Below are 15666 nucleotides of genomic sequence, written 5' to 3'. Positions count from 1 at the left end.
TTAACATTTTATTTGTTAATCTAAAATCAAAATTCGGGTACAAAATAGAAAGGGAACTAGTAAACCAGGATGGAAGTAGTAGTAATTAAGTTGGCCTCTAAACACAACAATGAAACATGGACACAAGTTACTGTTTACGGGCCTGTCATGGGGGAGGCCAGAGACAACTTTGTAGCTTGGCTGTTTCGTTTGGACATTCTAGTGGATGAAAACTACTGAGCTTCTGTTGGGTGATGTTTGGTCTGATCATTGGATGTGCGACCAGCCGACGATGCATATCTACCCACAGGCCACAGGTAGTCGCGTCTGACCGTGCTAGCGGTAGCTGCGTACGTACTCATGCACGCCGCGCGGGCGCCAGTGGAGTGGCTGCGGACGGCGTCGATCAAGGAGTCGCTGGCTGGGCCACACCCACACGCGCGCCACTGCGCTCTGCACTTGGTCGTGCTCGTCTGTCCGCCAAGCGAAGCGATGCCAACCCGAGCCGTGCTGCTGCGCCGTGTGTCGTCAATTCGCCCCAGTGCGCCGCGTCGCTGCCTATCTTTCTAAACGCTCGCCGCATTTGTCCTGCCTTTTACGCAGCGGCCGAGTAAAGAGCCACGGAATCTTGATGGCCCGGTGCCGTACACTTCTCTCTGTCGCGGGCGCGTCGCTGCTGATCGCGAACCAATTCGGCGTCACCCGTGATCATAGGCCAACTGTAATGCTCTGTTTGCTTACTCTGACAAGGAAACTAACTAACTGAACGCAGCACATGTGGGCAGCGCGACGGCAGCCATGTGTCCCGGCGTCGCAGCGCGCCATGTGTACAGGAGAGAAACCAGTTGGCACTTCCGGGGGAGCTACGGCAATAGTAACATCGTATCTGGTGCAGTTTGGTGGGCTGCAATCCAGCGTTTTGCACAGCGCACATGGCGCCACCCGATCGACTCGCCGCCTCATCATGATTGGACAGCCGCTGCCTTTCCGGAGTAGTTGCACTCCCAGCTAGGATCGTCGTCTTCTTTCTTAGTGTGTTGACGCCATGGTGCTCATCATGCTGACCTGGGCTCGATCCCTCCGAGGAACGTGACGCCCTTCCATGGGTCATGGGCAATCATTCGTTGCTATCATCATTCCCGAACAAAAAATAATCGTTGGTATCATGGGTCTAATGCTTGGAAGTACGAGTAGACATTTTTAGATATTACCTGATTGTAGATACCACTGACGGTAAAATTTGTCTTCTGAAGACCGTGCCACTGTTCAAAATTCGTTGCTATCAACAATCACCCCTAAGCGGCTAGGACAAACTCTTCCCTCCAAACTTCACCGGCGAGTCTGTGGATTTGCCTCCCCTCTGCCCAACGCTCAGTCGCCGGTGGCGGGGAGGGGAATTTCGGTGCCTCCACTCCGGTTAGTAGTTTAGGTTAGGGTTTTTAGTCCTCTCAGGTGCGGTGTTCGGGCGGATGGCGGATGGCGACGCTACTTCTTCAAGTTTGTCTTCCGAGCTCAGATCCTCCTTGAATTCGTCCGTCTGGATGGAATCGATGGGGCTCTGGCGTAGATTCCTGCCGTCTTTTTAGGGCGGTGAGGTTAGGGTTTCTCGTCTTGTGACGACATTTGATGTCAAGTGTTTTAGATCTATGCAAGGGTTCAACGTCGAAGACTGCGGCTCCAGGACGCTGGCCCTTATGTGCACGTGCACGAAGACTTTCCGGTCATCATCGACAAGGTCAAGCCGGCTCCAGTAGAGGAGCGGCGACAGCGGCGCGTCCGCAGCTCATTCTGACGGCAGTAGTGGTTGTTTGGGGTCTTGGAATCTCAATGTAATTTTTATTATGTTCGAGATGCTTTATACTTCTGCTGAATTTTGATAATAGACATTTTCGAGAAAAAAAATCACCACATATCCTAAGCTTGGCAGGCAAGCAACCTTGTCCAGCTCTGCCACCGGTTAGTTGCGTACTTAGTAGAATTATCTTTTTTGGGGCGAACATTGCACAATAATCTTAATACGTGTTAGAATTTTTTTTATTTTTTTTCAAAAAAACGTGTTAGAATATCCTTCGCTTGTCATACCGACGTTTGCCACAGATTTTCAGTAAACTTCCCGGTTCACTGCACGCAATCTCGGTGCCAACTGTCTGCCAACCACACCCGATTTGAGTAATGTGACCGATCAATTGACTTAACGCTCGGTGGCTCCTACGGCAACAACAAGGCACCAAGTGCTCGTTAGTTAGTTAGTTAGATGAGTAGACATCACATGTCTTATGTCAAACCAACCATGCATTGATGCATGCATGTCTTAAACAATTATATCTTCTAAATCATCTACACTAACAATCCACCCTTCTCCACCAAAAGGAGATTTTAGTAAATAACCAAATATAACACTGGGACTAAGGGTCAAATTGGTAATTTTTCTTACATCTCCCCCCCCCCCTCCCCCCCGGGGCCCAGGTATCATATACACCGCCAAAATAAAGAGCCTTGAGTACTAGAAGAAAAGCACCTAGACCTAACAAAATTAAGTGAATACCCAAAATTGTAGTCATTTTATTTCTATCTTTCCAGACATAACCAGAGCCTGATGTCGTTGCGAGAACCGGGCATTCAAAGAAAACATGCTAAATTCATTAGTTATATGATGCCACTGCTTCTAGTATGATGGTGGCCTCTCGTGTATGACCTTGATACATTCCCCGCAGACCTTTGAGGCGTTCTTCCATTGCCAATGCATGCAATTAATTGATCTGAGCATTCCTGGAAACCCCCTTGCTTCTCCAATGGCCAACAACTTCTCTCTGTCTTGTGCATTTGGTTCTTTGAGATACTCAGGTCCAAACACCTAAACCACGACGCGGGCAAATTTGATAGTAGTCTTCAGGCACGTGCTCTCCCTCATCCTGATCATCTCACCAACGGGGTCTGCGACAGTACCAAGTGCAGGCATCCTTAGAGCAGCCGTGCACTTCTACTTGGCCGAGAAAGAGAGTTGGCCGCAGCAATCCCTTCTGAGCTTGAAGTAGTCATCATGTGCCTCCACTCCATCCACAATGGGCGAAAACAATGGTTTCGCCATGCGAAAACGTTGACAAAACCATGGATCTTTCGGGAAAGCAGGTGTGGGAGCAAAGTAGTCATTGTGCAGTAGCTTTGCTCCGGACACCCTGTTTCAGTTGATCACTCTTTTTCCTTTGATTGAGCCCTTAAAGTTGAGAATATGCTCCACCTGCTGGTCCATTTCCTCTTGCATGCTCATGAGCATGATCATATCCACTTCTTCGTCCGAATCCGACGAACCGAAGAACTCATCTTGAATCATTTGGTCAAGCTCCGTCGGTCCATACTCCTCGTCTGACGAAGCATCGGAATCCATCATTTACTTAACAAAATCACAATAATTCCGGTCGGTCAATGTATCAAACACATCAAACGCAAGGCGGAGCAGGAGAGTTGCCGGACATACTATGGTGGCGTCTGGGCTGGCGACGATGGGAGCGCTCTTCTGAAGCTCGCGGTGGAGAGCCTGGGAACGGCTGCGGAGTCGGCGCGGCGGCGGAGCGTGAGACGAAGAAGTAAGGGGATAGCAAATGGATCCGGCTGGTTTTCGGGATGGATTTGGTGCAATCTAAGGTCGGGGCGTGCTGTCGGGTCTGACGTGGCTGGATATGGGGGTGCCGGTCAGCCCGGCCGTTTGAGGGCCGTTTGGGGGGAGGGGGGCGTCTAAATCAAAAAATTATGACCGGGCGATCCACCCAGATGTATGAGACAGGTTTGAGAGGTTCGCTGTAGATGCTTTAAACATGTCTAGTTTTCAGAGAGAGAAAATAGACTTCTCTGCGTGGCGTCTGCCGTGTGGACTAGCTAGTAGTACTACATGGAAAAAAGATGAACACGAGCCTACCGGTTCTTGTCAGTCTAGAAACATGCAGTGGAGCAGCATGGAGTACGTGTCAAATTCGCCGACACGCGATCCAGAAGTGCAGGACGAGGACGAGTCGGCGAGTGCGTCGGGCAGCGGCGAGAGGACACCGGAGTAGGGCGCTGGATGGATCTCCACCTGGCGAAGTAATCTCTGGACGCGACGCTCGCTTGTCGAAAAAGGTTTGGCTTTCACTCGTCGGCCGTCGACTCTGCCTGAGCAAGTGGTTCTTGACCGTGCAGCAGTACGTCCGCCGGCTGTGACGCTGCGCTTTCCGCGTCGACTCCATCCTTTCCGCCGGCAAGCTTGTGAATTCATGCTGGATTTCAGTCCATCGAAGTCACTGCCACGCGACGTGTTAGTTGCAACCTAATTTTTAATCGGAATTTGCCAATCAATCGTGTCGCAATGGGGAGCAGAGCACGAGTAAGAGCAAAGAAACAGAGGAGCAGCGCTTGCGAAGCAGAGTGCTTTTGGCATGAACGAAATCGATTGCATTACTAATTCTGTTGCCAAATAACAGTGGTAACAATTTACATGACACTAATTGGTCAGAAGCTAAATTCTCCGGTGACTGATGATGACTGACTGAACCATCATCATATGTTTCTTGCCCTGCGTTTAGCACGCTGCTGTACTCCACGTCCACGGTAATGTCGAGAGCACCGGACTCTGGGTCGATTGACTCCTCTTCACTGGTGATCGCGTCGTCCACGATGATGCCACACGTCACCTTGGCGGGAACGGCAACTGCTTCCGTTGGCCCGGAGAGCACGTCGATCCATCCCTCGTCGGAGTCCCAGTCGGGGAGCGCCGACGCAGGGCAGGCCAATGCGCTGATCCTCCTCTCGGCCGCGCCGTGCGACGGCTCGTCGTCCGCCTCGTCGGTGTCAGACTCCGACTCCCAGAATGCCGCGTCCAGCGTGCTCTTGGGCGACACCCATTTGCTCTCCACGGCTTGCGGCTTCGCGTCGACAACGGCAGCGGCCAAGAACGGATGCTCCAGCAGCTGCGCCGCCGTGAACCGGTCGCTGGCCTGCCTGACAAGGCACTTGGCCAAGAATTCCTTGGCCTCAGCGGACAGCCATTGGGGCAGCTCGGGAACGGCCTGGGTGTACCCGATCAGGTGCAGCGCGGCGAGCGCGTCGCCGTCCATGCCGCTCCACGGGGTGCGTGCGGTGGCCATCTCAACAACCATGCAGCCGAGCGCCCAGACGTCGGCCGCGGGTCCCTGCTCCTCGCCGCGCGCCACCTCCGGCGCCATGAACGCTGGCGTGCCACCGATGATCGGTCCGCCGGCGGCGGCTTCCCTAGCGCACCCAAAATCCGCGAGCTTGGCGCGGCCGTCGGCGCCGATCACGACGTTCCTCGCCTTGACGTCCCCGTGCACCATCCCGGTGGCGTGGAGATACGCGAGCGCGGCCGCCACATCGGCCGCGTAGCCGCGGACGGCGCGCTCGTCGAGGCCCCCGCTGCTGGCCATCTGCTCCGCCAGCGAGCCGCCGGGGGCGAACTCGAGGAAGAGCTGGTAGGAGCCGTCGCGGGCGCCGCGGCCGCCGATGCAGGAGACGACGCGTGGGGATCTCAGGCCGGCCATCACCATATGCTCCCTTCTCAGCGCCGCCGCACACGCCGCCCCCACGGCGGACTTGACCGCAAAGAGCTCGCCGGACACATCGTCCTCGGCGAGGAAGACCTCGGCCCCCGAGGCGCCGCGGCCGAGCGTGCGCACCCGCGTCCATTGCTTGCTGACCGCCATGGTCGTCTTCTCGTGTGTAATCGGTGTTGGGAATTGGGATTGTGGTGCCTTCTGTTGCTGATGGAACTCGGTTGTGTCCATGCTGAATTGTGGCGGGTGAGCGTATATATAGGCTTGGTACTTTGGGAGAGGAAAAGTTGGGGAGATTGCAAGTTTGGAACATGGAAGGTGTTTGGCGTGCGCGATAAAGATTGGAAATCCCCAAGGGAAAGAAAAGGCGTGGGAAGCAAGCTGTTTGGGTTCTCGAGCACGCGGTCGCGGCAGCCATGGATTGGGTTGGACGGTGGGTGGGAACGCGCGAAAGCGGTCTGTGCTTGACCTGACCTGGCTTCGCGCTCTGCCTATGCTTAGCCTGCGTCAAATAATCTCGTCTAGGAGTCGGAAAAGGCAAAAACCGTGTCGGATCGCTCAGATTTTCTATGTAAGTAATGGCGAGAGTGTTTTTGAGCTCAGCCGATGATTCTCGGAAGGTGCAAGCAATTTACGTACTCGTCAAAGTCGCGCTGGGTCGCGTACGAACGGAAGTGGTCGAAGTCAGCGGGTGCACCTCAACGGAGTTGGTCAGCTGGGTCTTCTCTCCACCGGACTGTTTCCTGTGCGTCTGCCCCAGAATTCCTCCTTAAATGAAGTTCTTGTTCACCGGAAAAGAAAGCTCCTGGACCTGACGGAAAATTCCGAGCAAATATCTCGCGCGCGTCTGTCCTCCTTGCCATCACATGCGGCGTTCCACTTCCTAACGCATAACGCCTATGCAGGCACACACATACGAATAGGAATAGGATGATGGCCCATGCCGATGCGGCGACCGAAAGCGTGGCGAGGGCTTTTGCGGCGCCGGGCCGCCGAGACCGAAAGCATGGACGGATGCGTTGCGTCCATGGGCACCGTGAACCGCATCGCCGCTCACCCCGTCCATCGTACTCATCATGCGTGCCGCCGCTGGGTTTGTTTGATTCCACTTCACTGCTCGGCCAAGTAACCCTACATCTACATGCATTGGCTCGGCTGTCCGTTTCTTCTCCACCCAAAGAAGAAACTAGCCCACACCACCGACGGGAGTACATTTGAAAGTCGAAATTATTTCACCACCGGCTCTTCTGCGGTGCCAGACTGCAAGTCGTTTGCAGAACGTAGGCGCGTCAGGTCTGACTAACTCTTTTTTTTCAAGGATACAAAAGGAAGAGAAAAGGGGCAGCAACGTTCTTCGGACGTCTCTGTGCACATGAACTGAACGCTTTTCTGTGAGAGTCCAACGACAGACCGCACAAGTCAGCAGCCTTCGCCCTACTTAAACTTAACAATCACATCGTCAACCAATGATTGCATAAATAAATACTTTAGCGCCTTGCATCGCTCCTACTTTCTGGCGTCTGTTGCGCTCAAGCGAAAAGGCGATCAGGAGACTTGATTTTCGTTGTGAAAGAGCTCTGTAGCAGCAGGTGGCGGCCGTTTTGACCTTGCTGAACGCCGGTGCGCGGGCGAGGTCGCACTGCATTTGCATGGATCGGCGCAGTTGACGAGCAACAAACAGTGTGCCGGTACCGGTAGGATCAGCGAGTTTGAGTAGAGAAGATCTTCGGCAGATATGACAGCGACGGACATGATCGCACGCACGTGCTCGATATGCATACATAGGCCGTATGAGCTACAAATGGGACAAGTTTGACTTGAGTTAGATGAAGCGGCCAAGCCTACTTTCACTTTCACTTGAAGTGATGCTGCGTTGGCCGTTGGATGCAACATCCACCAACTATATATTGCCTGCGTGTAGAGACCTTTCAGCTAATTCATTTCGATCCCCATGCATCGAACCCTTCACATAAATTACGGACGTAAACTCTAATCACATTGATGCCAAGTCTGCGCAGTCGCAGGAAAAGATATCTACGTGCTTTGCTTTGTGTTCCAGGCAACACGGTCAACGTGCAAATTAATCTTCTTAAGTTTGGATTTACGTCCAAACTAATCTTACTGTAGGAAAGGGAGTCAACCTCCTTACGAAACTAGCGCAGATACGGAGAAAAGGGGGCCTGAACTTTGATCTCGAGGAAGCTAGCGTATATCTTCGTTGACATTTAGTAACCTTCAGGTCGGCAGATAGACGTTTAGACGAGAAGACGCTGACCAACACAAATGACCGTAATAGTACCCTTTTTTTTTATTGCATTCAGTACCGAACTTCTTTTAAGATGCTGTCAAACAAAAAAGAACTAGTACCACTACATCTAGGATAGAGATTATTGTGCTGGCATCAGTGTGATTGGGTAGATCGTCTTGATGGGATGGGGACGCGGTAGAGATGTGGCCTTTTGGCCGACTCCAGCCAGACTCATCCAAATCTGAATGCCCAGATGATTCCTTCCATTAGCATAAGCTGCTTGCAAGTTGAGAGGTTGGATATGGCAGTTGGCTAACCACTCGAGTGCCTCAACCACAAGTGATCAACGAGCAGACTCTTCCTCTAGTTGCCATCTGTTCCTCGGTTGCTCTACGGCGTGCGTTCGCGAGCTGGCAACGCACAGGTCGGGGGATCGCCTTGCTCCTGGCCACCACAAGTGTGCAGCTGCTACGTGCTCTAGCTTGCTTGTTGATCTGCTCGTCGTCTTTGCCTTTCCTGTTGTGGAAAGCACTACACTTGTCCGTCTCAGCGTGACTGCTGAGCTCCGTTTTGCTCATAAAAAAACACCGCCCCGGGATGTGAGTTGTGCGCCTGCAAGCCAGCCAGGTCAGAGACGCGTCGCCGTGAGGGTTCAGACAAGAGGGCATAACAACAATCGGCACCGTGCATTGACTGGTGTACAGATGGAGTAGACAAACGGTCGTGCAACACAGCCATCACTCGTGTTCCATCCAGGGGTGCTACTGCATCCACTAGCTGATGGGGTTATGTACCTAGGGTAGGGTCATGGACCTGATCTAAGTACCTTACCCAAGGACACCCTTAGAAGAAGTCGCCTTCCAGTCGACCAACTAGGGACACACTCGACTGACTTGAAGGACTCGACCACGAAGACTCACTCGACCACCAGAAGGTCAAGAGGCACTCTGCACTGCAACGGCCTGTAATTAGGTAGACTTTATGATAGTAAAGGCACTTTATGTGGGGCGTTACCAGTAACGCCCCAGACTTAACTCACCTTAAACCCTCTCCTACGTGGGCTGGCTGGGGTCCTGGCGCACTCTATATAAGCCACCCCCCTCCACAGGTAGAAGGGTTCCGCACCTTGTAACTCATATACTCATAATCCACTCGACCGCCTCCGGGCTCCGAGACGTAGGGCTATTACTTCTTCCGAGAAGGGCCTGAACTCGTACATCCCTTGTGTTTACAACCTCTCCATAGCTAGGACCTTGCCTCTCCATACCTACCCCCCACTCTACTATCAGGCTTAGAACCACGACAGTTGGCGCCCACCGTGGGGCAGGTGTTTTAGCGATTTTTGTGGAGAAGTTGCGATTCTTCCGAGTACTTTCATCATGGTGTCTGCTGGAGTTTTGGTCGGGGGTCAAGAGATCCGTCTCGGCACTCTCACCTTCATCGCCGACGACTCCGCGTGGCTCCATGAGGCTCCACTCGACGTTGATGCGCTCCCCGTCCGCGGTGCGACGCATTTTCGCGCATATGTCCGCGGCGTTCTGCTGCGGCAACCGTCGACCCAGTATCGGTCGGCTCCTCCATCGTCCACCCTCCTGGTCTCCCGCCAGCGCAAGCGCTCGGGCCGGTCGAGGCTTCAGCGATGGGTGAGGCACGCGGTGGCTCGCCAATCGGCCACCACCCAAGTTGCGGCAATCGAGCCCGACGAATCTCTCTACGGCTTGTTCGATCTGTCGACTGGCTCCGTAGAGACTGCATCCGAGTGCGGTAGCAGTGATCCAGCGGCGGAAATCTTGATGGTCGACGGGCCCCACAGTCCCCCTGGCTTCGCCCGTGATGGTGGAGCAGGTGACGGCGGCGACCCTGCACGAGGCTACGAAGAGTACCAGCCCGAGCCACTCGACTCTCTGCAAAGAGAGGAATTTCGCCGCAGGAACGTGGATCCCCTGCGTACTCCCATCGCAGGAGAAACCCCCAAGGCTCGTGCCTTGGAGGAGGCACGTCTGGCCAATTTGGCCGAACGCACTTGACTGGAGAATCTTCAGCGAACCCTCGACGAGCGCGCGCGGCAACGAGTTCCCGACACCAGTCGACGTCAGTTCTTCCCGCCGACTCAGGTATATCGAACCCCAATCCAGAATTTAGCAGCTGCGACCCGTATAGCAGAGTCCATCCAGCCTTCGCAGTCGGAAGCTGGCAGGGGTTTGCTGCAGATCAGGGATCTACTCCGAGCAGCAGGAGATCAGAATTCAGCCGTGTCTTAGTCGCGCAACAGAATTCACAGTCGATCCGTCACTGCAAATACGGTTCAGTCGGCTCATAGCCCTAGATCGCCTCCGCGGCGTGAAGGGCGCGAGAATCGGCGAGATCAATATGGCGACCGACTCGACCGAGATGATATGCGTCGAGTGCCCAATTCCCCTCCGAGGGGTGGGTCTTACGCTCCTTGGCAGCAAGATGACAGGCGTCAGTACAGTACAGGGCGAAGGGTTCCAGTCGACCCCAGAGAACCGGGCTTCGATGCGCGATCCATTATCGTGCAAGGTTTGGTCGACCGGAACAGAGCCCGTCGAGGCGGACTCGACAGAGATGTACCCACAAGCAGTCGAGTGCATGTTTCTGGTCCTGAATGTTTCAGCAGAGCTATCAGAGCCGCAGTTATCCCTCCCAATTTCAGGTTGGCAACAGGAGTCAGCAAGTTCACTGGTGAGTCTAAGCCTGAAACTTGGCTTGAGGACTACCGAGTGGCAGTTCAGATTGGTGGTGGGAGCGACGAGGTGGCCATGAAGCATTTACCCCTCATGCTGGAAGGTTCTGCCAGGGCATGGTTGACTCAATTACCTCCTAGCAGCATTTACACTTGGGAGGATCTGTCCCGAGTGTTCATCAGAACGTTTGAAGGAACTTGCAAGCGACCAGCTGGATTGACAGAGTTGCAAGTCTGCGTGCAGAAGGCTAATGAGACTCTCAGAGAGTATATTCAGAGGTGGATCACTTTGCACCACACTGTGGAGAATGTGTCTGATCATCAGGCAGTCTGCGCCTTCAAAGATGGCGTCAAGAACAGAGAACTGAGTTTGAAGTTTGGTCGAACCGGTGACATGACCTTGAGTCGGATGATGGAGATTGCTACCAAGTACGCCAACGGCGAAGAAGAAGACCGACTCCGAAGCGGCAAGCACAAGCCGAGTCAGTCGGAAAAAGGAAACACCAGTCGGAAACAGAAGCGGAAGGCTGAACCGGCAGCTCCTGGAGAGGCTCTGGCCGTGACTCGGGGAAAGTTTAAGGGGAAACCAAAAGGATCCTGGAACCCCAAGAAGGTAAAGGATAAAGAAGGGAACGACGTAATGGATATGCCATGTCACATCCACACGAAGAAAGACGAAGAGGGGAATATCATCTACCCAAAGAACACCACTCGCCAATGTCGACTCCTGATCCAGCAGTTTCAGGGAAAACAGTCTAAGGACAAGGAGAAGGAGTCGGACAAGGCAGAAGACAAGGAGGACAGTGAGGAAGGATATCCGCATATCAACTCCACTCTGATGATCTTTGCAGATGTGGAAAGCAGGAGTCGACTGAAAGTCATTAACCGAGAGGTGAACATGGTTGCCCCAGCAAAAGCAAATTATCTGAAATGGTCTCAAATACCCATCACATTCGACCAATCTGATCACCCGACTCATATTGCCATCCCTGGGAGGCAAGCTTTGGTGGTCGATCCAGTTGTCGAAGGCACTCGACTGACAAAGGTGCTGATGGATGGTGGAAGCGGGCTGAATTTGTTGTATGCAGACACACTGAAAGGAATGGGCATTCCGATGTCCCGACTGAGCACTAGTAACATGAGCTTTCATGGAGTTATACCAGGGAAGAAAGCCGAGTCACTCGGCCAAATAGCTTTGGATGTGGTGTTTGGTGATTCGAAACATTTTCGCAAAGAAAAGTTGACGTTTGAGGTCGTGGATTTTCAGAGTGCATATCATGCCATTTTGGGGAGACCAGCTTACGCACGGTTCATGGCTCGACCATATTACGTGTACCTCAAATTGAAGATGCCCGGCCCCAAAGGAGTGATCACTGTCACCGGCGATAGGAAAAAGGCAGAAGAGTGCTTTCAGAAGGGCTCCAAGATTGCCGATTCCCAGGTGAAAGCGGTCGAGTTCGAGGAATACAAGCAAAACGCAGATCCGAGTGACTTGCTGCGATCAAAGAAACCCGCCACAGAGTCTGCATTCCAGTCGTCCGGTGAGACGAAGCCTGTTCACATTCACTCGACCGACCCCGATGCAGCTCCGACCCGCATCTCCACAACACTCGACCCAAAATAGGAAGAAGCGCTCATCCAGTTCCTCCGTGAGAACTGGGACATTTTTGCATGGAAGCTCGCTGACATGCCAGGTGTTCCCAGGGGACTGGCTGAGCATCGCCTAAGAGTCGACTCATCTGCAAAACATGTCAAAGAGCATCTTCGGCGGTCCGCCGTCCAGAAGAGAAAAGCCATTGGTGAAGAAGTGGCTCGACTGTTGGCGGCAGGATTTATCCGAGAGATATACCACTCCGAGTGGCTCGCTAATGTCGTCATGGTTCCTAAGGAGGACAAGTCGCTCCGAATGTGCATTGATTTCAAGCACATCAACCGGGCCTGCCCGAAAGATCATTTTCCTCTCCCTCGCATAGATCAAATTGTTGACTCGACCGCTGGATGCGAGAGGCTATCTTTTTTAGATGCCTACTCCGGGTACCACCAGATCCGTCTGTACGGACCCGACGAGGTAAAAGCAGCTTTCATCACTCCATTCGGGTGCTTCTGCTATATCACCATGCCATTCGGCCTCAAGAATGCCGGAGCCACATTTATGCGAATGATTCAGAAGTGTCTACTCACTCAAATCAGTCGGAATGTGGAAGCATATATGGATGATATTGTTGTCAAGTCACGAAAAGGTTCCGACCTGCTCGCTGATCTCGCCGAAACATTTGCCAACCTTAGAAGATATGATATCAAGCTCAATCCATCAAAGTGCACATTTGGAGTTCCTGGTGGCAAGTTACTCGGTTTTCTCGTTTCCGAACGGGGAATTGACGCTAACCCAGAGAAGATTGGCACTATTCTCCGAATGAAACGCCCTGTGCGAGTACACGATGTCCAGAAGCTTACTGGATGCTTGGCCGCATTAAGTCGATTCATCTCACGACTCGGTGAAAAGGCATTGCCTCTTTACTGACTGATGAAGAAGACAGACAAGTTCGAGCGGACTCCAGAAGCTGATGCAGCGTTTGCCGAGCTAAAAGCTCTGCTCTCCACCCAGCCGGTGCTTGCTGCTCCAATCAGCAAAGAGCCTCTGTTGCTCTATATCGCAGCCACAGGACAAGTCGTCAGTACTGTGCTTACGGTCGAGCGGGAAGAAGAAGGAAAAGCCCTCAAAGTTCAGCGCCCAGTGTATTATTTGTCTGAAGTCTTGACTCCATCCAAGCAGAGATATCCTCATTATCAGAAGCTTGTGTATGGAATATACATGACCACAAAGAAGGTTGCTCATTATTTTTCTGATCATTCCATCACAGTCGTCAGCGACGCTCCACTATCAGAGATTTTGCACAACAGAGATGCAACTGGTCGAGTGGCCAAATGGGCGATTGAACTTCTTCCCCTTGATATCAAGTTTGAGGCAAAGAAAACCATTAAGTCCCAGGCAATAGCAGATTTCCTCGCCGAGTGGATTGAACAACAGCAGCCGACTGAAGTTCACTCGGAGCATTGGACCATGTTCTTTGATGGCTCTAAGATGTTGAATGGTTCCGATGCTGGGGTTGTCCTGGTTTCCCCCAGAGGAGATAAGCTCAGATATGTGCTCCAGATTCACTTTGATTCCTCCAACAATGAGGCAGAATATGAGGCCCTCTTATATGGGTTGCGCATGGCCATTTCACTCGGCGTCCGTCGCCTGATGGTCTATGGCGACTCGGATTTAGTGGTCAACCAGGTGATGAAAGAGTGGGACGTGAGAAGCCCAGCCATGACTGGATACTGCAGTGTAGTGAGGAAGCTGGAAAAGAAGTTCGAGGGGTTGGAGCTCCATCATATACCCCGACTGAAAAATCAAGCAGCTGATGATCTAGCAAAGATAGGTTCCAAGAGAGAAGCCATTCCGAGTGGTGTGTTCTTGGAGCATATACACACTCCGTCAGTCAAAGAAGATCCTTTCACCGAAGAAACTCCACAACCCAAGAGTGCCACAGATCCGACTGAAGTTGAAGTCCCAGTGGTGGTCGACTTGATCATGGAGGTTTTGGTGGTCATTCCCGACTGGACAGTTCCGCATGTCGCATATATCCTGAGAAAAGAGCTTCCGGAAGATGAGGAAGAGGCTCGACAGATCGTCCGTCGATCTAAGGCCTTTACCGTAATCAAAGGACAATTATACAGAGAAAGCGCGACTTTAGTTGGTCAGAAGTGCATAACACCAGAAGAAGGTCGACTCATCCTCAATGATATTCACTCGGGGACCTGTGGTCATCATGCGTCCTCTCGGACCATCGTGGCCAAAGCATACCGAGCCGGATTTTACTGGCCAAAGGCGAATGAGATGGCAAAAGATATAGTAGATAAGTGCGAGGGATGTCAATTCTACTCGAATATGTCGCACAAGCCTGCGTCGGCCCTGAAGACCATCCCACTCGTCTGGCCTTTCGCAGTATGGGGACTGGACATGGTCGGTCCTTTGAGAACAGGACGAAGTGGCTTCACGCATGTACTGGTGGCAGTCGACAAGTTCACCAAGTGGATCGAGGCTAAACCAATCAAGAGCCTTGACACCGGTACTGCTGTTAGCTTCATCAGGGAACTAATATTCAGATATGGAGTCCCGCAAAGCATCATTACGGATAATGGGTCGAACTTTGACTCGGAGGAATTCAGAGATTTCTGCAACTCCCAAGGCACACGGGTCGACTACGCTTCAGTCGCCCATCCGCAGTCGAATGGACAAGCAGAGCGAGCTAATGGACTGATTCTTAAGGGATTGAAGCCTCGACTGATGCGTGATCTCAAACACGCGGCTGGAGCTTGGGTAGACGAACTTCCCTCAGTGCTTTGGGGGCTGCGGACCACACCTAATCGGTCGACCGGAAGAACTCCATTCTTCTTGGTCTACGGAGCTGAAGCAGTCTTGCCGAGTGATCTTCTCCACAATGCTCCTCGAGTTGAAATCTACAATGAAGCAGAGGCTGAACAAGCGCGGCAGGACGCAGTCGACCTTTTAGAGGAAGAAAGGGAGATGGCTCTGATCCGGTCGACCATCTACCAACAAGATTTGCGTCGTTTCCACGCCAGAAAATGTGAGAGGTCGAGCCTTCCAGGAAGGGGATTTAGTTCTCCGAGTGGATCAGCACAAACCACACAAGCTTGCTCCTTCTTGGGAAGGCCCCTTCATCGTCACCAAGGTCCTCCACAACGGGGCGTACCGTCTTTACAACGTCGAGCATAATATCGACGAGCCCCGAGCTTGGAACGCGGAGCTACTCCGCCCATTTTACACTTAAGTTTTATCACTCGGATGAGTTGCAATAAAGTACTGTTGTAGTTCATGGACCTCAAAATAATAGTGTCATAGTTCCTCCATAATTTCTGTCACTTTTTATTTTTGGGCAAATAAAATTCCCCCTCAGTGGGTGACTTAGCCGCGAATCCGTTTCGCCTAAGTTTGTAAAAATCCTACCGAGTGGTGAGCCAGACTCTCACTCGGAGGCTTAGCTGCGAATCCGTTTCGCCTAAGTTATCAAAATCCTACCAAGTGGAGAGCAAGACTCTCACTCGGAGGCTTAGCTGCGAATCCGTTTCGCCTAAGTTATCAAAATCCTACCGAGTGGTAAGCCAGACTTTCATTCGGAGGCTTAGCT

The 15666-nt window shown here is 52.5% G+C and overlaps 1 protein-coding gene across 1 annotated transcript; it reads right to left on the bottom strand.

The window, feature by feature from the left end:
- Nucleotides 1-4279: 4279 nt before the first annotated feature.
- Nucleotides 4280-5873, bottom strand: LOC119289470 (mitogen-activated protein kinase kinase kinase 18-like). The gene is made up of 2 exons (XM_037568786.1): nt 4483-5873; nt 4280-4412 (listed from the first exon to the last, which is right to left on the bottom strand). Exons 1-2 carry the CDS (start codon nt 5748-5750, stop codon nt 4280-4282), a joined length of 1401 nt encoding a protein of 466 aa, XP_037424683.1. The 5' UTR covers nt 5751-5873.
- Between the last annotated feature and the right edge of the window lie 9793 nt (nt 5874-15666).

The sequence above is a fragment of the Triticum dicoccoides genome, chromosome 1A, assembly GCF_002162155.2.
Source record: "Triticum dicoccoides isolate Atlit2015 ecotype Zavitan chromosome 1A, WEW_v2.0, whole genome shotgun sequence".
NCBI classification, from domain to species: Eukaryota; Viridiplantae; Streptophyta; class Magnoliopsida; order Poales; family Poaceae; genus Triticum; species Triticum dicoccoides.
Note: the sequence above shows the minus strand (reverse complement) of the source record. Positions and strands in the feature narration are given on the sequence as shown.